The sequence below is a fragment of the Fulmarus glacialis genome, unplaced genomic scaffold (genome assembly GCF_000690835.1).
Source record: "Fulmarus glacialis isolate BGI_N327 unplaced genomic scaffold, ASM69083v1 scaffold37843, whole genome shotgun sequence".
Taxonomy (NCBI): domain Eukaryota; kingdom Metazoa; phylum Chordata; class Aves; order Procellariiformes; family Procellariidae; genus Fulmarus; species Fulmarus glacialis.
This window is the reverse complement of record NW_009201678.1, coordinates 16824-38708: the sequence shown is the minus strand read 5'-3', so window position 1 is coordinate 38708 and position 21885 is coordinate 16824. Positions and strand designations below refer to the sequence as shown.

Below are 21885 nucleotides of genomic sequence, written 5' to 3'. Positions count from 1 at the left end.
AGTTTGCCACTGTCTGGAAAAATTGCAGCTTTTCTGAGTTCTGCTTGAGTAATTTTATAATCCATGTTTTGAATTCCAAGAGTATGAATGAAAATGTGCCTAACTGAGAGCTTGCTCTATTTGCTTTATTAACTTGTATGGAAGTAAAATGGGATAAGAATTCAAACTGAAAATCTGAAAGGTGCAATATGAAATTTGGTTATTCTGTTTCTTGAGTTCATTTATCTATCTGTATTTCTATATAGGGGCAAAGGTTCAATAAATCTCACTTCTAAAAACAGCAATTATTTGCTTTCATACTTGCCATTTGCCTGAAATAAGTAACTTTTGTCTACACGGCAATGAGCTAAACTAGGCTCATATTCTCCTACTCAACTCTAGCACATGCACATGCTTAATTTATTGGATAGTTCCACTGAACTCACTGAGTGCTTGTATGCGTAAGTATTTTCAGAATTGGTTTTAAGTTGTTTGAAATAATCCCTTTTGTTGGCCTGTAGGTCATCTATAGAAGTTTCTACTTAGGCAGAAACTGAAAAATTGTTCATTCTGCAGAATCTTTTTTGTTTTGGGAAGGGGAAGACAAGTAAAAAACAGAGGTCCTAAAGTTGATCATGGACTTGGAAGTTTAACATTCTTGGCTTAATTAGAACAAAACCATAAAAACCTGAAGTCTCTGAGTCTGAGAACTCACGACATTGTAAGAGGACCTAGGAACTGTAAATTTCAAGAAATCCTTTTCTACCTAAGCACTTTTATTAAGATCAATAAAGTGTAAAACTGAGGTACAAGTAAATAAAATAAATATTCACTGCTTGCCCTCCCTTCGTGTTGCATTGTTTTCTATCATATTGTAAACTGTCTGGGTTGCAAATCTTTTTGGGGTGTGAGAGGCCATCTAATTTTTCCCTTGTTCCTTGTGAGGTTTTGTAGCATCTGTCTAGAGGATATTCTTAAATACCTGTTGGAGGAGACAGTATACTGGATAAATGGATTGTTTGTCAGTAGTAGTACGGGAAGTTTTGTATTCCTTTTTTGTTTTCCTATAAATCAAGACATTCTGTTGACACTGGATATATATGACTCATTATACTCTATAGTCTAACACTCATGCTAATACTGAAGAATTTCTTATTGTAGACTACCCAAGATGTGAACAGTTATCATGTACAAATGGAGCATGTTTTAATGCAAGCCAGCGATGTGACGGCAAAGTTGATTGCAGAGATTCTTCTGATGAAGCTAATTGCAGTAAGTACCACATGTAGAGTGATCCCAAACAAATATGCTTTATAGACCCTCTTTTAAAATTAAAGATTGTAGTTTTCTGACAGATTTTCTGTATTTCTTTCTGTGCTAAAATCTCTTTCAGCACATGGATGTACCAGTACGCAGTTTCAGTGTGCTAATGGAGAATGCATCCCACGAGCCTTTATCTGTGACCATGATGATGACTGTGGAGATAGGAGTGATGAAAACTCTTGCAGTATGATGTTTTTGGTTTTTTTTTTTCCACTTTCATTAACTGTTTTACTAATAACTGGTTCAAGCAGGTAGCAGGAAGTAGATTGCTTGGCTATACAGCCATCAAAAGCTAGCCACTGTTCTCAAGGACTTTTTTGTACGGAAAGAAGAAAATTGCAGTGCTACTTTGATAGACTGTTTTCAGGTTGTCTTTGCTGCTAAGTGCCTGGGTGTGTGGTTACTATTTGAATCTGCTGGATTCAGTGACAGTTTGCTTCTCAACATATATAGTTTCACTTCTTCATGTTGTCACTTTCTTCATTTCAGCATCACCCAAAGGCAATTCCTTCACTCTGAAATCTCAATTAGATACAGCATGCTATTGTTTTTTGCCCAAATTTGTTTGGCTCTTTTTCACGTTTTTATTTTCCAATAGATGGAATGGATCTTCTAGAATTATTCCCAGTGACTATAATGTATAACTTTAAAGACAGATAACTGTATGGATAGTTGTCCTTTAGATGTTCACATAAGGTCTTTAATTGACTGTTCTGTTCCTGGAAATTTCTTGCTCATTCTTTTCTTCATGATCAGGGTATCCCAAAGTATTGCATCTCCAGCCAGAATCATGGCTGTAGAGTTATCACTTGTGTGAGCTATATATTTAAAAAGGTCCCCCACTGAGGTAAGTGGGGGATCTAAGTTAGTTTTATATTCTGCATTGCAGGAAGGCCACATGTGGCCATTTAGTTGCTCTATCCTACCAAGGACCTCACACCAGTATGATTCCACCCTTCCCACCCACCCCAAAATATTTCTGTTTTATATCTTTGGCAATGCCTGTCCTTCGGAGGACTCACAAATGTTTCTGAACTCTTAGCAGGGAATGCTTCCCAACCATGGAGGGCTTTGACATAAATGTTCATTGGTTTTTTTACTCTGTTTCTCTGAGTACAAGGCATACAAATATTTTACCTCCCGATGTCTTGAGTATCATCTCCTTGTCATGTCCACCTTCAGGAATCTTGTTAGTAAGACACTCTGCATCTAGTTGCACAATTAATTGAGAAATTTAGCCTTCCCTTTCATTTCTGTAAAAACCCAGAGTATTCTAAAATAAAGTTCATACCTAAAAACAGAGCAAACCAGCAGTGTTTACAACATATACAAGATATGGAACTGGCTCAGTTTTTCAGGAGAGATTATAAATGGCTATTCATCTACGAGACGATATTACTATTTCTAACCTTTTAGTCACTTAGAGTAGTTTGATTTTCTCATGTTTCTTTCCTTAGCTTACGCAACTTGCAGAGGCAACTTCTTCACTTGCCCAAGTGGCCGTTGCATTCATCAGAGCTGGATATGTGATGGAGATGATGATTGTGAAGATAATGAAGACGAAAGAGGATGCGGTATATACTAATGCTAACTTCTAATGATGACATTTTCAGAGCAAGACCTCACTAAGCTAATTCTATGAAATTTTGACGAATCAAGATGTTCTGAATCCATTTTAATTCTGTGAAAACCTTAGAATTCCATCTTCACCTGTTTCTTTTTTTTTTTTAGTTATGCATTTTTTTTTAAATTATTGTGTGTATGAGAGTTATTGCTGTGATACTGAGTATGATGCAAACTAAGTTTAGCAACATCTAAGATAGCAACATCTTTTTTTCTTTTACATCTTCTCTTAAATCTTTTGGTTTTTTTCCTGTGGAGATTTTTCAGGTCATCTATTAAGAGATATGAGGCTGCTAATAACTCAAATCAATTGGTTGAAAATGAAAATAACTCAGTTCCTGCTAAGATTTGTCCTGTTTCCTGCGAGAAACGGAAATTTTAATGAATGAAAGTGTGGGCTTTTTTCTCTTTCATTGGCCTTTTCTGTGATAAGCATTATTCTCTTTATCTAGACAGCCTTTGCGTGTTTTGAAACCACAAAACTATAGTTCCATTTCTGGTGCACCAGTTAGTCTAAAGCTAAATGGTTTTACTGTTTCTAACAACACAGAAAACTAAAAGGATTCATGTGTCTGCACAAGTATTGTTTGCATTGTACTTTGAAGGTAAAAGAAAGCATGACAGGTAAGTAGAGATGATGGTTCTTTTATAGTCTTTCCTAGCTGTGTGCAAGAACCAGAAACTGAATAATGAAGGATGGAGATGCTTTGCAGAGCTGTTAGGGAAGAAATTCTGAGTATTATTTGAAACATACTCATCAATTACTCTGTTTTTCTTTTCCATAGAAAGTAGTCGCCATGAATGCTACCCAGGAGAGTGGGCCTGCCCTGGGTCAGGACATTGCATTCCAATTGGGAAAGTGTGTGATGGGGCTGCAGACTGCCCTGCAGGAGAAGATGAAACTAACATCACTGCGGGCAGACATTGCAGTATGTATTAGAATCAAAAGCATGCACAGAATAGCAGAAACCTCAGCATTGATATCTTTTTACATTCACCTTTTGTCTCCTAAACAATGCTGAAATTTTGGAAGCTCACTATTTTTGTTGGCACTGTTTTGACTGGATGATGCCTAAAAGAGGCATATATGCTGTGAACAGACCATTCCTTTTGTAAATCTGTACATGAAGTTTCACAAGTAAGGATTTAAGCTCACTCTCTATATCCTAAAATGCGTTCAAGAAGACAGGGAAAGGTGTGCTATATGCCTTTTTTGTTTAAATATCTGTGGTTTTCCCTTTTTATAAGTAAGAAGGAATGTTGTGTACTGATTGGAACACGGGACTGAATTAGCATATCCTGAGCCTTGGCTATCACTTAGATTAGAATTTTCAAAAATATCTTTTCACCTGGGATGCCTGGTTCTCCAGTTAGTGGTATACTGGGTTTTCTCTGTTGGAGGCAATGAGCATGCATAGTTCTGTTAATTTCACTCGTATGAACATTGATTCCCTCTGAGAATCAGGGCCAGGGTATTTTACCTTTTTAATTTCTAGGAAGAGGAAAATTCCTATTAATAGAATCATGCCTTTTGGAATAGGAGGGCAGAAAAAAATGATAGGAAATAAAACCGTATTGTAAAAAAGCGTCTCTTGCTTTGCGGAGTGGTTTAGTAGTAACATCAGATGTGGGCTGCAAAGCAGGGCGTTTAACAGAAGAAACTGAGGAAAAGGAGGATGAAAAGGAAGGAGGCGGAAGCCAGCAAGTGCTTTACAATCATAATTTGATCACCTATCACTGAATTGTTTATTAGGTAGTAGTACAAGGAAAGGGAGAAGTGGTGAAGGAAGAGAGAGAGAGAGAAGAATAAAGAAGAATTTCTCCATGGACACAACCCAGTCAATATATTCTAATATATTGGAGTAATATACATATTCTTCTTAATATAATGTAGTAGGTTTTTTTCTGCATAAAAGAGTAAATGTTGAGGTTACGTGCTAATAGATGGACCTCGAGGATGTGTTGTTCACAAGCAGGTCTTGTGGAACCAGAAGAAGATGTGGTGCATTGCAGATGGCTTCCTCTGTGCAGCATTTTACATGGCACCTACCAGTGGTTGTTCATATAAGATTGATGCTTATTCTTTAACTCTGTTCTGAAAACCTGTTATAAACAGGAGCTTATCTTCTGTCTTCCATTTCCTTGCCTGCATGTATGTAAGCATATATGATTTCGTGGAACTTTAGACATAATTTCTTGCGTAGATTTGTTTTAAGAAGCTGTTCCTGAAATTGTAGACTCATCATAGAAAAGACTATTGCTTTGTAACTGTTATTAAGGCAAAAAGCTGTTCTACTGGTAATACGTGTAATTGTATTTCTGAACTATTTTATTTCCTTTTTTAGACATATCACGCTGTGCTGCTCTGAGTTGCCAGTATCGCTGTCATTCTTCTCCATCAGGAGGGATGTGTTATTGCCCTGCAGGATATACAATAAGTAGCAATGACAGTCGTACTTGTATTGGTAAGTGAAGTACAGTGATTGCAGATACCTAGTACCTTCTCACAGCTCATTGGGAAAGTTTGGGTTCCAGGAAGGCGAGTAAGTTCCAAATGGGTGGATGTACTGGCAAATAGAAAACCTCAAGAGTCAGCAAAAGAATAAAAATCTAAGTAGTACAATGGCAGCATGGTGACACAGAAACAAACCTGAGAGATATCATAAAGATCTCTTTCAATAAGACCGTTAAAAACATAGTGAGAGCATGATTATGTTTAAAAAGATTTACTCTTGGATGGCTGTTTTATTATCAAATTTTTTTACAGGTCTTTTAGTGGTTAGATGGGGAGAGTTTGTTTCTGCTCCAGGGAAGTGTGGTGTTGTATGCCTGGAAAAACAATTAATGATATTGAAGTATTTGGTACTTTTTGAAAGTGGCTGTATATGAAGACAGTAGAACATTGTACTTTAAAATGAAAAGGATGCTTTGTGTTTGCACTATGGAATGGCTGTATCTCCTATGACATTTCAGTATATAATTATTTACATGAAAATGAAGAGTATTTGCAGGAATGTAAAGGTAAGTGAGGTATTTTGGTGTTGCATTTCTATTCTGTAGCTGCTGCAACTTGGTAGCAGAAACCCTTGGTAGTACAAATGATTTATCTCGGTAACTGGAAATAGAGTAACTTCAGAATCATGAAGTTTAGCACTGACTAATAAAAGAAACTGGGTAAATATCTGTTATGGGTTTTCAACCCAAGCTATGGTGTTTGTGCTATTGAAAGTATTCCAGGTTCTCAGTGTCTAATTATATTTCTGTGTTTTCGAGAATAGTGGGTGGCCTAGGGCTGTATGAGCTGCAATGACAGCATGGTTGCTCTTAATAGAGAGGAGGAATCAATGCACTGATTCCAGGCACAAAATTTACTCCGTTCTTTCACTCTTACGTGGGAAATGCATGAAGGACACATTCGCAAACCTGGTGCAGTCTCAGTGAGTGTTCTGTTGTTCTTTGACTGCCCTGTAAACCTAGCTATCTGATTCTGACTTGTAAATCTGAGTCAATGTTTTTTTGGTTTGCCGAGATCTATGCATATATTTGTAGTGGGAGTAAGACTTGTTACGGGGGAATGGCTCACAGTCAGTAGTGTATAATTCCAGCTCTTAGTTTAAATCAATGTTATTGATTTAAGGCCAGAAGAATGAAACTATAGTGTTAGCGAAGTGAATTACTTTTTGAAACCATAATCTCTTCAATTGTCTTCTCTTCATTTGCTTCTGGCTCACTATATACTGAAGGTTTTTAACACATATGGAAGCTGAAAAGCTACTGAGAACAACATTTATTCAGTACCAAAATGTACTATCTAGGAAATACTTAAATTTTCACTTACGTGTTAATAAATGTTTAAAACCAGAAGTTCCTGTAGGAAGAATATTTGAGATTTCATTTTCTCCTTTTTTTGGCTTAACAGTAGAATTACCAGTTTCCAGCAATGTAAGGTACTGATTCTACTCAGGTTTTCAAGTGAAAGAGGTCTGACTTTTAATGTCGAAACCATGTGTTAAGTAGTGTTAGAAATCTCCTGGGCTTTAAATAACTACAGATAGGATGAAACAGCAGACAGTGTTCAGATCTGAATTTTTTTTCTTTTTTTTAGAAAATCAGAATTTTTAAAATCCTTGGTTTTAAAAGATGACTAGTTAAATATTTCACAATTTTGGAAGTAAGAGATTCTGCAGCAACCCTGGAAATTGTTTGTAGAGCGCATCTGTGAGAACTTGCTGGGTCATCCTAGCTGCAGACTCTACCTATATGGTATTTTGCATGCCAAAGTGCACTTCTTTGTACTTCTTGTTGGCTGGTTCTGGTGCACAGCCAGCTTTTAATTGGAAATCAGACACCTGTTAGTACGGTACCAAGTCTGAGCTAATAAACGCTGCCTTTTCGCAGGACTTATTAACTTGAGCACTGCACTAACATAAAGGTAGGGCTGTCCTTCAGAGTGGGCTTAAATCCAGCTGAGTGTGTGTTGCAGGATCTGTTGCAGGAAGAATACTGCATAGACATATTCTGTATTGTGGAAAGCAGACAATGACATCCCTTCCAATGATTTTTCCTCTTCTCCTGACAGGTGTGGGGTTTTTTTTTCGTGGGGCAGAGGTTACGGTTAGGTCCCTGGGCAGCAAACATTAGTTGTTTTGTTATCCAGAAATAGAAAATGGAAACATTTGTGGAAAAACATAAAACCTCTTTTCCCATGCTACAGTTTTGCAAACAGATATAAAGCAAGCAGAGGGGACAAACTTGCAGCTTCCCAAATATAATGACACCCCTTTTATACAAAGCATTGTTTATAAATTTGCCTTATTCACTTGACAGATTTTGATGACTGCAAAATGTGGGGTGTCTGTGATCAGCTGTGTGAAGATCGTGTGGGACATCACCAGTGCCACTGTGTGGAAGGTTATTTCCTAGAGCATCATCGGCATTGTCGGGCCAACACTTCAGGTTAGTGTGCAGCAGTGCAAGTCTCTTGCTGTTGTTGGACTAATAGACAGAACTAGATAAAATGGGGCAGTTTGCATGGCTATGCCATAAAACTGTGTTTGATTTTAACTTAACTCTGGCCTTAAGGACTTAAGGTCAGGACAGCATTCAGAACATCAGCAAATATCAAGAGACTCTGCATCTGCTGGCACCTGTAGGTTGGTGGAGCTGACTGCCTCATCAGGGCTGCTTCTCCTCAAAACAATGTCTTCTGGCTCCAGTGCTTTCTCAGTATTCCTGACTTCCACAGAGTTTGGAGGTCGTTGCCAGAGCCCTCCTTAATAGACAAAATATTGCTCCTGTGGGAGGCAGTTTCCTGACCTGCTCTCTGTGGATCTCAGTGGAATCAAGAAACCTCACTTTTTCTGGGAGGACTGTGTCATGCAAGAAGATGGTTTTGCTGAATGGTGAGCTCAAACACTTGCCTGTGAGAGAAACCATGCTCGTGGCTTCTAGTGTCCCAGAGTCTGAACTCTGCAAGAATGCTTGCCTCGCACAGAGCGTGGTTCCCCATCAACAGTAGGCAGCTGCTCCTGGTTGTTCACCTCCTGCACTGTTCTGAAAGGAGGCCCTGGGAAGCCCTTCTTTGTGGAGATGTAATAGCCTAGCAGGCTTTTGTGTGAGGCAGGTGTTCCTGCCTGCAGGAACTCAGTGGGAATGGGAGTCCCTGTTTGGCATAGCCGATTAGCAGTTTTGCTTCTTAGAAAAGCATGAAGTGCCCAGTTCCCTCCCCCTTCCTTCTTTCTTCAGTGACGTCTGCAGAGCAGTCATCATCTCGCAATTTTCTAAATATGCCCTCAAAACATAGGGAGTTTTTTGAGCTAATGAAATATGCTTGACTGTATTAAGACATGCATATGCCAGCACTGGGAAAGATTGTTATGTTTCCAGAAAAATTCTGTATCTTTCACAAGAAGCTTTCCACTCAACTTAGTGTGACTTTTGGGCCAGTGAGTTGTTTGTAAAGTGTTGATTTTCTATCTTATTAATGGGGGAATTTCATACCTGCTCTGGTATGCTCCTAGTTTTCCTGGATTAATTTCTGCTCTAATTGGGGAGGGTTCTATGTGTAGGGTGAAAAGATTTGGACTTAAATATATTCTTGTCAGACTTAAACCAAGCTTTTCAACAAGCACCTACTTTGAAAGTGAGCTTTCCATCAAAGACTTGCTGGAATCTCTCTTCTATTGTAAGATACAGCAAAGATTTTCTGATGAGATGAGAGAATGAAGAAGGTGGATAGGATAAGAGCAGTACATAAAAAGATAAGAAACATGGCCTGCCTGCTAGAATCAAGAAATATCTGAATCTCATGGGGCAGAAAAATCTTAAGAAAGTTATACTTTGATCAAGGGAGCTAAAGCAAGGAAGTAGAAGAGTACAAATAGTCTTTTGGAGTTTAGATGCACAGGGGTTTTGTAAAAGTTTTACTTGGTAGGGCTTTAAATACATATTCCTACCGGGTTTGCTCCAAGTCTAGAAACCAAAGGCAAATCAAAGCATGTTAGTACTCACATAGAAACATTTATACACATTGTAGTCTGAGCATCTATTTAAACCTTTGTGTCCAGGTATATATATATTTTTTTCTGTCTATATACATGTATATTTCAGTGCCCCTTTGCAAAATAGCTTGCCTCCAGAGTAGTCATATATTTGTCACCCCTGGTTTCAGCTGGTGTTGCATCAATTATTTTTTCCAATGGCCGTGATTTACTGATTGGAGATCTTCATGGAAGAAGTTTTCGTACTTTGGTGCAGTCGCAGAATCGTGGGGTTGCAGTTGGAGTGGACTTTCACTTTTACCTGCACAGAATCTTTTGGACCGATACAGTGCAAGATAAGGTGGGTAAAAATTTCAAGAAGAATATATTTTTGCGTATGTGGAAGTAGAGAACTGCAAGAGGCAGAATGTGTTGATAGGCCTTCATTTTTGAGAGCAGAAGCTGGCTGTATTTTTGTTTTCTAACAAAAAAGCTCCTTGAAATGTTTTATGTTAATGACTGTGTTTTTCAAGCTATACTATTACATGTGACATATTAAACAAAGAATCCTATTATATGGGAATGTCTTGAGCAACTTTTAATTTTACTCGAGATGGAGTCCAAAAAACTAATTAAGAGAAATAGTAGACATTCTTTCAAAACTGAACAAATTTTTCTTGGTAATTTTTTGAAACATGATCATTTAAAATGTAAAAGCTGTGTGCCTTCCAAGATGATAAAAATCAGTTTTCTTCATATACTTCAAATGGCACTGTAATTGAACTTGGATAACAAATATTGACAGTATTTTGTGTAATGACCCAATATTTTGTTACCTTTTTTTTTGAAGAGGAAATATTTTAGCTTCAAGATACAGTAAAACGGAGTAATTTTAAAAAACAGTCCAGAGACCCTTGTGAAAGTTGGACTTCACCCTTGTTCTTTTCCTCTGTGCATAACTTACTGAAACGAAAAAAGTCCTAGGTCAAATGCTGAAACTCCACAATCTTCATCCCCATGTTGATTGTCATGCAGAGCGAAGGAGGATCCATGGTCTGCCTCCTGCTGACACCATGTATGGATCAATTTTTTGTCACTGTCATTATTCTGAACCTACACATAAGCTGTAAACTATAGTTTTTACTACAGTGCTACGTTGGTTCTGTTAGAAAGCACAGTGCATGGCTGTCAAGTAGGACAGGATTTGTGTGCACAATTTTTGACTTGTTCACAATTCTGACATTTTTATTTTCACTGCAGTGGGTTCCCATTACTGCAATTGCATTGACAATGGCTGAATTAAGTCAGGGTCAAATCTGAACTTTCATGAGACAGGAGATTTGTGCTATCTCTGTAAAAGGTATAAACAAAAGATAATATGGGTTTTTTCACTGCATACCCCAGATGGCCAGGACTGCCTTTTTATCTGCCACGATATAGTTAAATCCTAATTAATTAATTAGGATTAATTAATCTAATTAAGTCCTAGATAGAATATCCAGATGAAAACAATGACATTAAGAATTTTCTTATACGATGCATATTTCCACCTGATGTCTTAAAATAAAAGTATTATTAGGGGATTTGTTTTGGTTGTCCCTTTTTTTTTTTGTAAGATTAGGATGTAAACTAAACCAGAAAATTGTGGGTTGTGTTCTGTGTCATCTTTATCTCATTTAGTGTACTGCCTGATAACCTAATGCCCATAAGCTCTTCCGTCAACAAGGTCTCCAAAGAACAGAATAGACAGTTAAATGGTTTGCTTGATTATTGTTAGCTGGACCTGAAGGATATTTAAAATGATACAACTATTTCAGCTCTTATTTTTCTTGCATATATTTACTTGTGGTAATCTGTATTTTCATTTAAATACATTCCAAACCTTATGCTGTTGTTCCAAAAAAGGGATAATGATTCCTAGCTTTTCATATTGCCCAGTGTTAAAATCGTATGATTGCTGTATATATAAAATTATCATGTTTATACTGTTTGCTTCATGTAGCTCTGAGCTTGCTTGTAAGACAACATCACTATTTCTTCTTGAGCATGATGCTGTTAAAATTAGCCTTAAATAAAGGAGACCAGAAGCAATGCTGAGCCTTCTCCTTTCTGTCAGGATAGAGAGCTTTCCCTTTCTTTCTTCATTTTGCAATTTCTCCTTAATGGTTGGTGCAGTAAGAGCTCCCCCTCTTGTTTCTGGTCACTGATGAGAGCTTTGCTAAAGCATGTTTGTTTTCAATTAATGAAAATACTGGTTTTTGCTAGATTCCAAGAAAGCAAGATGCACTTTCCTCACCTGTTTTTTTTTAATCCAGCAATTTGTCGTGTTTGCTAAAGCACAAGGCTGTTTAGTTTGTTACCTTGTCCATTTTGCAGAAATACTAGTTGAAGGCAAGCTTCTTGTAGTTTTTGCGTTGTTTTCCAAATCTTTGCAAAAAACCCTAAGCTAAGGAATAGCTTAGTGGTTAACTTGGTTGTATCTACTGGCCAGCTGTGGATCTGTGCTCAATGTGATGATAAAGGAGAAGTGCCATGTGTCTTGTGATTAGCAAAACATCATGTGGGCACTGACAATATTTGTATTGTTTTCAGGTTTTTTCTATTAATATTGATGGCTCTGATTTCCAAGAAGTTTTAAATGTTTCAGTTGACACACCTGAAAATCTAGCAGTGGATTGGGTTAACAATAAACTGTATGTGGTCGAGACCAGTGTGAACAGAATAGATATGGTTAACTTGGATGGAACAAACCGTGTGACTCTTATTGCTGAAAATCTTGGAAATCCTAGAGGAATAGCACTTGATCCAACTGTTGGGTGAGTTATACGTATCAGGTAATGGTAAAAGATGTCAGAAATTCCTTTATTCCCATGCAAAAGGAGGAGAACTAAGAAATAGCTAGTCTGGTCATTTTAGAATCAGATATAGAATGTTTTAAACATTTACATTCTATCCTAATCTATTCTACACCTTAAATTGTTATGGAAGGGCTGTGCACTGCTTTTATTCCCAATGTGTGGAATCTGTTTTATGGCTGGAATTGTATGTGCATGAGCATCTCTGAAAGCAGGGGAACTGTGGAATTGCCCTGCAGAAGAGTAGAAGTTATGCTGAAAGATTTCTGTTGTGATACCACCCACAGACCTCCTACTGTCTGTAATAAAGTGGTGGAGTGAAGCCAGGGAAGCTAGTGTCTCCCAACGCAACAGGCTTCAAAAATGTATGTGAGCCATGAAAACTTGGATCCTCGGAGAATGGGAAGGGGAATTTCATGCAACTTGTAGTGATGGATGCTGCTTTTGTGATGCATCTATTTGTCACTGGTTTATTTCTGGCAGTACACTTAAGTCTGTATTTTACTAAGGAAACTCAGTATTTCTGAGGTCTTTTGGGTGAAAGCATGTTTCTTCCTAGATTCATTCTATAAAAGAAAATGCAAATTACTTCTTGAGCAGGAGGTATAAAGTATGTTTTCACAGTATGCCAGCTGAGAATCAAGCTCTGTCTGAAAGGGTGCTGGTTTTTGATTCCATGTAAAATGTAGGGTTTTTTGTAAAATCTCAAGGAAACATGGGACTTTTTTGTTTGTATTTTGTTTTTTTTTTTCCTTTATAGTTATTTGTTTTTCTCAGACTGGGATAGTCTGTCTGGTGATCCTAAAGTGGAAAGGGCCTTCATGGATGGCACAAACCGTCAGGATTTGATAAAAACAAAGTTAGGCTGGCCTGCTGGAATAACTCTGGATATTGTATCGAAGAGACTTTACTGGGTTGACAGCCGGTTTGATTATATTGAGACTGTAACTTATGATGGGCTTCAAAGGTAGGAGAAATATTATTCCTTGGAGGTTACAGATACACTGGTTATTTTGTATCTAGTTCAAAGAAAGATTTGTCTAACAAAATGAGGTACACAAAGGATGAAAATTGCAACATAATGAATGTGATGCACCTTGGTATCTATGGTGTCATGCTACTTCTAGACAATCCTTAACTCCTCCATTCTTTGTCCTTTTTCTACCTTGAATACCTATTGCACTTCTTTTATAATGTACTTTTTTATAGTTCACCACTACAGTACACATTTTTATAGCATTTGCTTTTTATTATTTTTGAATTATATACATGGTCTTCCATCATCCTTTCTCTGAATCTTTTTCGTGAATGAATTTATTTGAAATATTCTACTCAAAAGCACCCCTTCGTGTAATGGGTATTAAGTGCTGCTCTTACATTTTATAAATCTTTGCTGTCAGGAATTAAGTCATCTCTCACCCTATTGTGATGCTGAGGAAACTATATCACAGCATGCAAGAAAGGAGTCCTTGAGTTTTTATGGGACTGTGTCTTATAGTATAGTGTTTAGAAGCCTGCTTATCTCTGCATCTGTGATTAGTCTCTGTTACTCAAGTACAAGAAAAAAATTGTCCCCTTTAGCGTACCTCCTACATATTGACTTGAAAAACAGTCTTCTGCTCATTTGACAGGTTTATTGCTCAGTGTATTTTTTCACTTACAAAATTATAAAAATAATGCTGGTATCTTTGCTCCTTTATCAGGGTTTAGTAAGACAAGAATGTGTTTAGTAAAATCTCTGGTTTTTGGAGATAAAAACTTATCACTCACAGCAACACCAAAAATCTTGTAGATGTTGTGCAAGTGGGCAAGAGGCAATGGCATAGTCTGCAAAGAATGTTAAAATACAGCTTACTGTCCACTTGTGTCACATCTTGCATGCCTACAGCATGAACCTAAATCACCCAGGAAACTGTTAGAGTAGAGCTGTAGAATTAATCTGATTTTGTAGACCTTCCTTCATGACTCCATGAAAATAATATTGTAGTGTTATTGTTATGTATTGTGTGAGGACTTAAAACACCTCTCTCTATTTCCTAATATTTATCCAGAAAAATATTGTCACAATATCTTGTGTAGAATAGATGAAATTTATTAGCATTTGATTTTCTTTGGTTTTGCATGAGTGATTAGTTCAAGCCAAAGAAAGTGTGGTTGGGTGGTTTTTTTAATTTTGTTTTATTTTTTACTGCATACATAGGACTTTATTTTTGGCCAGTGGCTGTTGCCGCCATAAATTTTTTACATTTAAGGTTTCTTGAATATTCCAGATTGCTACAGATGTCTCTGATTTCCTCTGTTTGGCCTCTTTCTCTAATTTTTTCTCAGTAATTATGAATCTTCTACATTTTTGAGTCGTCGTCTTTACTCACTGTGTTTTCTTGGAAATTGCTAACACTTTTGATTGCTCTGTTTTCACTGCTGTATCTTTTATGTTTATGTACCCTGTATGTTTAGCTTCATCTCTTCAGTTCATTTGGTCTTTTTCATTTGTACTTTGGCAGCTTCTGTGTAGAAGCAAAAGCCAGTGAATGAATTAATAATCCTGTATCCTTTCCTCTGTTAATAAAGTTATTTTGTAGATAATATTTTGTAAATAATTTTAAAACCATCTTTATAACAGGAGAACAATAGCTCATGGAGGCTCACTGATTCCTCATCCATATGGAATAACTTTATTTGAACACAATGTTTATTTCACTGATTGGACCAAAATGGCAGTGGTGAAAGCTAACAAGTTTTCAGAATCTAACCCTCAAGTGATCTATCAGTCTTCACTGAGACCTTATGGAGTGACAGTTTACCATGCTGCCAGGCAGCCATATGGTAAGACAGTAAGTAGATTATTAAGGGAGGTTTAGGAGCTATCTTACCAAAAGTTGGTAAAAATTATGAGAGACTGTTATTTTACTGTAAAGAACTGATAATTATGATACATAATTTTGTATTGTAAAACTGGACTGGTTTTTATCACACAGTGGTTTCATCCAGCTCCTGTAGCTAATGAACTGTCAAATGCAACATTTAAGGGGGGGGAGCTTATTAAATGTATTGATATTTGGAAGAATCAAACTTGTGCTTATGAGCAGTGTTTGGGACTTTTTTCCCTCAACACTGCAAGGAGGGTGCTGTTGGAAAAGGCTACCAGTGTGAATGAATTCTGAGATAAAATTCTAAACTAGATCTATATGCAGAAAACTATAGCCCAGATTATGGCCTCAATGCTGAGTATCTCTGTACAGAGCTGAATACCTTGAATGCCAGTTAGCTCTGATGTGATTTCGGTGCATTCCAGGGTAGAACTGGTGGTGTATGATTTCCATGTGATGTAATTCCCAGAGTCCACATGATTTATTGTGGATGTTGAAAAAAATCCTGAAAAATCAAGATAATGATGCCATTAGGTTAATAGATGAAGTTATAATCCTATCTGTATTATTTTCCAGTAAGAAATCCCTGTGGAAGTAATAATGGGGGATGTGAACAGATCTGTGTTCTCAGCCACAAAACAGATAACGATGGACTAGGTTATCGCTGTAGATGTATACTGGGCTTTGATCTACACATAGATGGACGACATTGTGTTGGTAAGAAAATGCCTTATGATTGTTGGAAATAGCACTATTCCATTAGCTCTAGAGTTATTTCTAGAACATCCTTCCTCTCTTCAATAGCTTTGTGGGTTCAGTAGGCCAAGGACTTCATGTTTTTCCTTCGCAACTCTTGTTGACAGCTTTAAATGTAATAATTTCTGCTGATGTTCATTTCAAGCCACAACAACTTAAACTCACTACCTTTTATGAGCATTTTAAGAGAGTAAGATATGGAATATGTGTAGACAGCTGTAGGATGCTTACTAATATGCAGACTTAGCATTATTTTGAACATGTATACCTGCTTTCCTGTGCAGTAATGTGCAGATTAGGTTGGTCTTCTCCCTTTGAACATATGGCAAGAATAAGAGATGCATTTTTGGAGCTGTGGACTTCCATCAGCAATCTGCTGCTTCCTGTTTGAGTGCAGAATTGTCACTGATGGGAGGTTTACCATGCATATCTATTGGCAAAGTAAGCCAGATATGTTGTCTATAGTTTTACTATTTGACCATTTATCTGGTTAGCTCAGATACGGTCTGGTTATATGGTGGCTACACAAAGCCTGTGAGTTATTTTTTTTAATGGATGATTGTAAAGAGGTGAGCACAGATGATGATTTCTGCTTCCATAGGCATAATGTTTTCTGTGAAGGTGTGTTAGGATCACAGTAACAATGCAAGAGGAATACCTGACCACATCACCTAATATTCTAGGTTGGGTTTTGTTTTTTATTTCTTCAAGTTTTGGGTCTATGTATATTTAAATTCCTATTTTCTCATTCTTCTTTTTTTTTATTTCCAGGCTGTTAGTCTTGCCAAAGGAAAATAAAGCTTTACAGTAAATTAACGCTCAATTATCTCACCTCGTGAATAAGCAAAAACTGTGTCTGATCTTTTCTTTTGCAGCTGTGCAGCAGTTCCTGCTGTTTTCATCCCAGCTGGCAGTCCGGGGGATCCCATTCAATCTCTCCACCCAGGAAGATGTGATCATACCTGTAACAGGGAGCCCTTCATACTTTGTTGGAATTGACTTCTGTGCTCAGGATGACACCATTTTTTTTTCAGATACAAGTAAAGACATGATCTACAAACAGAAAACCGATGGTTCGGGTGAGAATCATTCTTAGGAATTGTAGAGTAATTGTAGTAAGGAGAGTAGAATATATATTTCTAAAAAGAAGCACAAAAAATCACATTGTGAGATATACAGGTAAATCTTAGTGTCACCCTGTTTGTTCAACTCATATTAAGCTTGTTGAAGTCTCCTGTTCTGTGAAAAACTTGCTGAATGTGTTTGGGAATGAACTATTTGTAGCACTTCTCACAACTAGTATTTGTCACCACCAGTCTGTTTATGCAGACTAGTATGCCTTTCAGTAGTATGAAACTGAGTTTCTGTTTTTAATTTCCCTACCTGGAGAGCAGGATGTTTGTTATGATACTGTAATACAGAAAAAGAAGATTATGGCTGTGAGATTTTTGGAAGTCCTATTTGTGGTAGTGTGAAGAATGTTTCTTTCCAATTTATAATAATGATCAAATATATATTAAGTCAGTATATAGTCTCTGAGCTTGCTTGGTGCCTTGGGTCAGAGTAATGGTAGACTGCAGCTGACCATTATGCAAAGAGTAGGTAAGGTCTGGCTGTTGAGCAAGATGTCCTTACTGCACTGACCTTACTGACATTCGTTCATAAAACTCCTCTCAGTTTAAACTTAGTGACAGATTTTTCTCTCATCTTTGGCAAGTCTTTATTTCTCCTCTTTTGGGTTTGTGCTTCTGAACATATACCTCCTTCACCTGGAGCAAAGGGCACCCCCCTTCCCCTTGGTTATTGGTCTTTATATAAAGTAGCACAGAGGTAGCATTTTTACCAAGGAAAACCAGTAGTTTTGTGAACAGAATACTGCATTCATGTTATTTCCTTTGTTCCTAAATATTTACAATCATTATGTGTGTTATAAATTCTAGGAAGAGAAATCCTGACAGCTAATAGAGTGGAAAGTGTTGAAGATTTGGCCTTTGACTGGATCTCAAAGAATCTGTACTGGACAGACCCTCGATACAGGAGTATTAGTGTGATGAGGCTGGCAGATAAATCTAGGAGAGCTATTGTTCAGAATTTAAATAATCCTCGATCAATAGTGGTTCATCCTGTTATTGGGTAAGTTTAGCTTTGATTTTCACTTGAAACTATAAAAACAAATTTATGGTTTAAGCAGAATTGGTGAGGTTAGATTTACATCTCATTCTGGATTTCTGTTTGGATTTGTGTTCTTTTCTGAAATACCATCTCTTTTCAGTTCTCTTGTCTTTATTTTGTTTGTTTTATTCTGGCCTAGGATTCAGCACTCATAGGAAAGGGCAAGGTGATACAGATTCCACATGAAAGCAGCACTCAAAAGAATTATCTTTAAAAGCACCAATTTTTTTTCTTTTACTCCTCTGTGTTGATAAACACAAAAGAACTTTTTTCCTTTGTATCACTCAGATTAGAAAGCTATTTCTCATAGTTGAAAGATAAAGTTTTCTAAATTATTTTTAATATACTTTCAGTTCCCAGAATGCTAACTTTAGTTCCTTTATTTTTTCAATCTGAATTTCTTTATTCGAAACATATTAGATACTACTGGCTGTATTTGATACAGACCTTACAATATGCGATTCTGTGCCCTGCTTTTCTTTGATGGAAATGCTTAACTTCAAATTCAATACTCTGTGTTATTTGGCCATGCCAAAACAGCGTTTCTTTCAACGCATAGTTCAGCTTCTACTGAAGCCATACTACTGAATTTTTTCATTCTTGGATATTGAATTTTCATGTTTAGTAACCAAATATATTTTGGAAGTAATCTCATAAGAACAGTGTTTAACTTGGATCCTTGGGTATCCCAACCTTTTTTGTTTGCTGCTTTGTAAAGTAACTTAACACTAGCTTCAACTCTTTGACTGTGGGCATAAGTCAAAAGGATCAGGAGAAAATTCTTTGTAGTATTCATGCTTACTTGTAGGTATTACCTGGAAGATGCATTTTTGCTTGATTCTTCCTCCCTGTCAGTACTTAAATGAAATCCTTAACAATTTTAACAAAGTTATGGATATTTTATGTCTAAAGAGACAAACCACTTCCGAAGATTTTGGAAGTTGTTGTACACAGGATAAATATTAATTGTTGGTACTGCTACCAATTGACGAGAGGGAGACGGTCAACATAAAATTGTATTTTTTTTAAGGTATGTGAAGATGTCGTACAAAGAAGAACGTTAACGCTGTTCAAACATTTGCTCTGTTTAATTACGTTATATCAGCGGGTTTGTGTGTTCTGACATGTGTCCTTTCAGGTATATATTCTGGACAGATTGGTTCCGTCCTGCGAAAATCATGAGGGCCTGGAGTGATGGATCCCATGCCTTGCCAATTGTGAATACAACGCTAGGCTGGCCTAATGGCCTAGCCATCGACTGGAAGTAAGGACAACACAGATGACAGAGAAGCTTTTTGAGCAAATGTGTTTCTTCCTTTAAACTGTTAGGGATTAAAAATAAAGGAATTGTGTCAGATTGTGTGCACTGGCACTTTCATATTGAAGACCTTATTTTTCAATCTGTTTAAAAGCCTGTAAAATGTAAGATTTTGTCAGAATCCCTCCCCACACCCCCCAATAGCCTTTTGTCAGGATTAAGATTATTATTTGAGAAATGTTAGTGCTTCCTAATGGACATAATGTCATTTGAAGAGATATGACATTTTCATTATTTCTAGTTCTCTAAGGCTGTACTGGGTGGATGCCTTTTTTGATAAAATTGAGCACAGCACCTTTGATGGGCTGGACAGACGGACTCTTGAACGTATTACTCAGATGACTCACCCATTTGGCCTTACTATTTTTGGAGGTAAGTCTGGCATTGAAAAATATTATCTATTATTATCACAGATTTTTTTTTTTTTCATGTGATGATCTGTGAGTATGTGAGATAAAATAACATGGCCTTTGTAACACTGCTTTTCCTACAAAAAGCACTGTTGAAAGTTTCTATTAAAAATACATATTTAGTACTTCTTGCTCATTTTTAGGACTGTTTTTATGTATATTTGTTTTTAAATAATTTGAGGCAGATCAGGTAACTCTTTTAGTGCAACAAGGCAGATATGCTGTACTAATTATAGCTTCCAAGATGGGCTACTCATGCTGGACAGACAAGGTAAATCACCTCTCTAGAAATGATCAGCAATTTCAGGATTTTATTAATTGTATGTAAGGTTTATCACTGGATTTATTGTGTGTGAAGAAAGATGTCAGCATCTGACCCCTTTTGATTTTGTGTAAAAATATCTTCAAAAATATTCTAAACATTTCTGGAAAGTTGTCTTAATGAATGACTTTTAAAATTGCCTTGGAATTTGAAATGTCAGTTGACTGTTATATCTCAATTTAAGTGAAATCTGAGAGGGCTTGTTTTTCTAGGTTGTATCTGCCTGTGACTGAAGGACTTGCTTTGACTGCGTTAGTGATAAAAGTCCTTTTGTCTTTTTCATGAAACAGTTATGAAAAATTATTAAATTTACATAAAAAGCCTTGCAGTTTTACACATGATGCTTGATCTTTTATGTCATATTGCGCTGTAATTATTATATGTTAAATGTCTTTCAAAACAGGTTATGCCTATTTCACTGATTGGAGACTTGGTGGAATAGTTCGAGTGAGGAAGTCTGATGGAGGAGAAATGACTATTATTAGGAGGGGCATTAGTAACATTATGCATGTTAAAGCATATGATGCTCATTCCCAAATAGGTGAGCTCTTTTGTTGTACAGATGAAAGACATGAAATAGGGAATAAGAGACAAAATATAAGGACAGCAGGTTTCCACTCTCAATTTTAGAAATGGCTTTACTGAATCATAACTGACATGCAGGGGAGGCAGCACAGGCACTTTCAATCAGACGTTGTATATTTCACTGTTGTGTGACTGTATGCAGTTTTCCTCCACCATTTCTGTTACTTTATTTAATAACATTTAAAATGAAATTATGATTCCATTGTTTTTTTTGTAGTTGTATCACCAATTACAATGTTGTATTTCTCTTTTTCCAGTAGAAGTTTTAGTTAAACTGAACTATTTATTGAGGAATCAAGTCAATGTTTATTAATTAAACTACTATTCTTAAAGTAATCACTGTGCATAAGTCTCTAATTTTTTTTTTTTCTTTTCACTGCTGAATTCCATGCAATTCTGTGATCTAAAACAAGGATTTGGTATTGTAGTTAATTTAGTAAAACATCCAAGGCACTTATCAAACATGTGATCAAACCGTGTGCTAAGGGTCACCATCTATTTGGTGTCCAAGGATTGGATCAGGTCTCCCAGCCTTGCTCAGACAAGATCCTCATTTGTGGTAGTATACTTGTTTCCAGACCATTGCTGAAAATTGGCAGAAAATTGCATGAAATTTAATAATATGTTCTTGGCTTCTATAAAGATTTGTGTCAATGAAGAGTATATGGAACGTGGGACTTATTATTATGACTTACTCCTACTATTACTGTCAGTGAACTTGACCCTGTTTTGCAGTGTATGCAAAACCAGGATTTGCTACAGCATCTTTTTTTGTAAAACGTTCTTTTACTACAACTATGCACTTTTAATTGTTCCCAAGCTGTTATCAGTAGTGTATACATTGATCTTTTCTATCTCTTTTTAAGGCTCTAACTACTGTAATAGAGGAACAAATCCCAATGGAGACTGCAGCCATTTCTGCTTCCCAGTACCAAATTTTCAGAGAGTTTGTGGTTGTCCTTATGGCATGAAGTTGGCTTCAAATCAGCTGACATGTGTTGAAGATCCGTCCAATGAGCCACCCACTTTGCAGTGTGGCTCCTACTCGTTTTCCTGTGGTAATGGAAGATGTGTGCCTCGATACTATCAGTGTGATGGTGTTGATGATTGCCATGATAACAGTGATGAACAAAACTGTAGTTCTTTAAGTAAGTAATCCCTGTAATTTACAGTTAGTATTTGTTGTTTGCAGT

General features: G+C 36.8%; 1 protein-coding gene across 1 annotated transcript in view; it reads left to right on the top strand.

Moving 5' to 3' along the window:
• Positions 1-21885, top strand: part of LOC104074049 (low-density lipoprotein receptor-related protein 2-like) — a gene marked incomplete at its 3' end in the record, with an annotated part of 68545 nt that overhangs the window by 30015 nt on the left and 16645 nt on the right. The window contains exons 5-21 of the mRNA XM_009574024.1: positions 1141-1251; positions 1373-1486; positions 2760-2876; positions 3711-3854; positions 5271-5390; positions 7753-7881; positions 9596-9765; positions 11997-12220; positions 13020-13226; positions 14883-15085; positions 15706-15846; positions 16761-16964; positions 17826-18018; positions 19196-19321; positions 19617-19747; positions 20511-20648; positions 21559-21840. Of these exons, the coding sequence (XP_009572319.1) occupies positions 1141-1251; positions 1373-1486; positions 2760-2876; positions 3711-3854; positions 5271-5390; positions 7753-7881; positions 9596-9765; positions 11997-12220; positions 13020-13226; positions 14883-15085; positions 15706-15846; positions 16761-16964; positions 17826-18018; positions 19196-19321; positions 19617-19747; positions 20511-20648; positions 21559-21840 (2754 nt within the window). The remainder of the gene's footprint in view (positions 1-1140; positions 1252-1372; positions 1487-2759; positions 2877-3710; positions 3855-5270; positions 5391-7752; positions 7882-9595; positions 9766-11996; positions 12221-13019; positions 13227-14882; positions 15086-15705; positions 15847-16760; positions 16965-17825; positions 18019-19195; positions 19322-19616; positions 19748-20510; positions 20649-21558; positions 21841-21885) is intronic.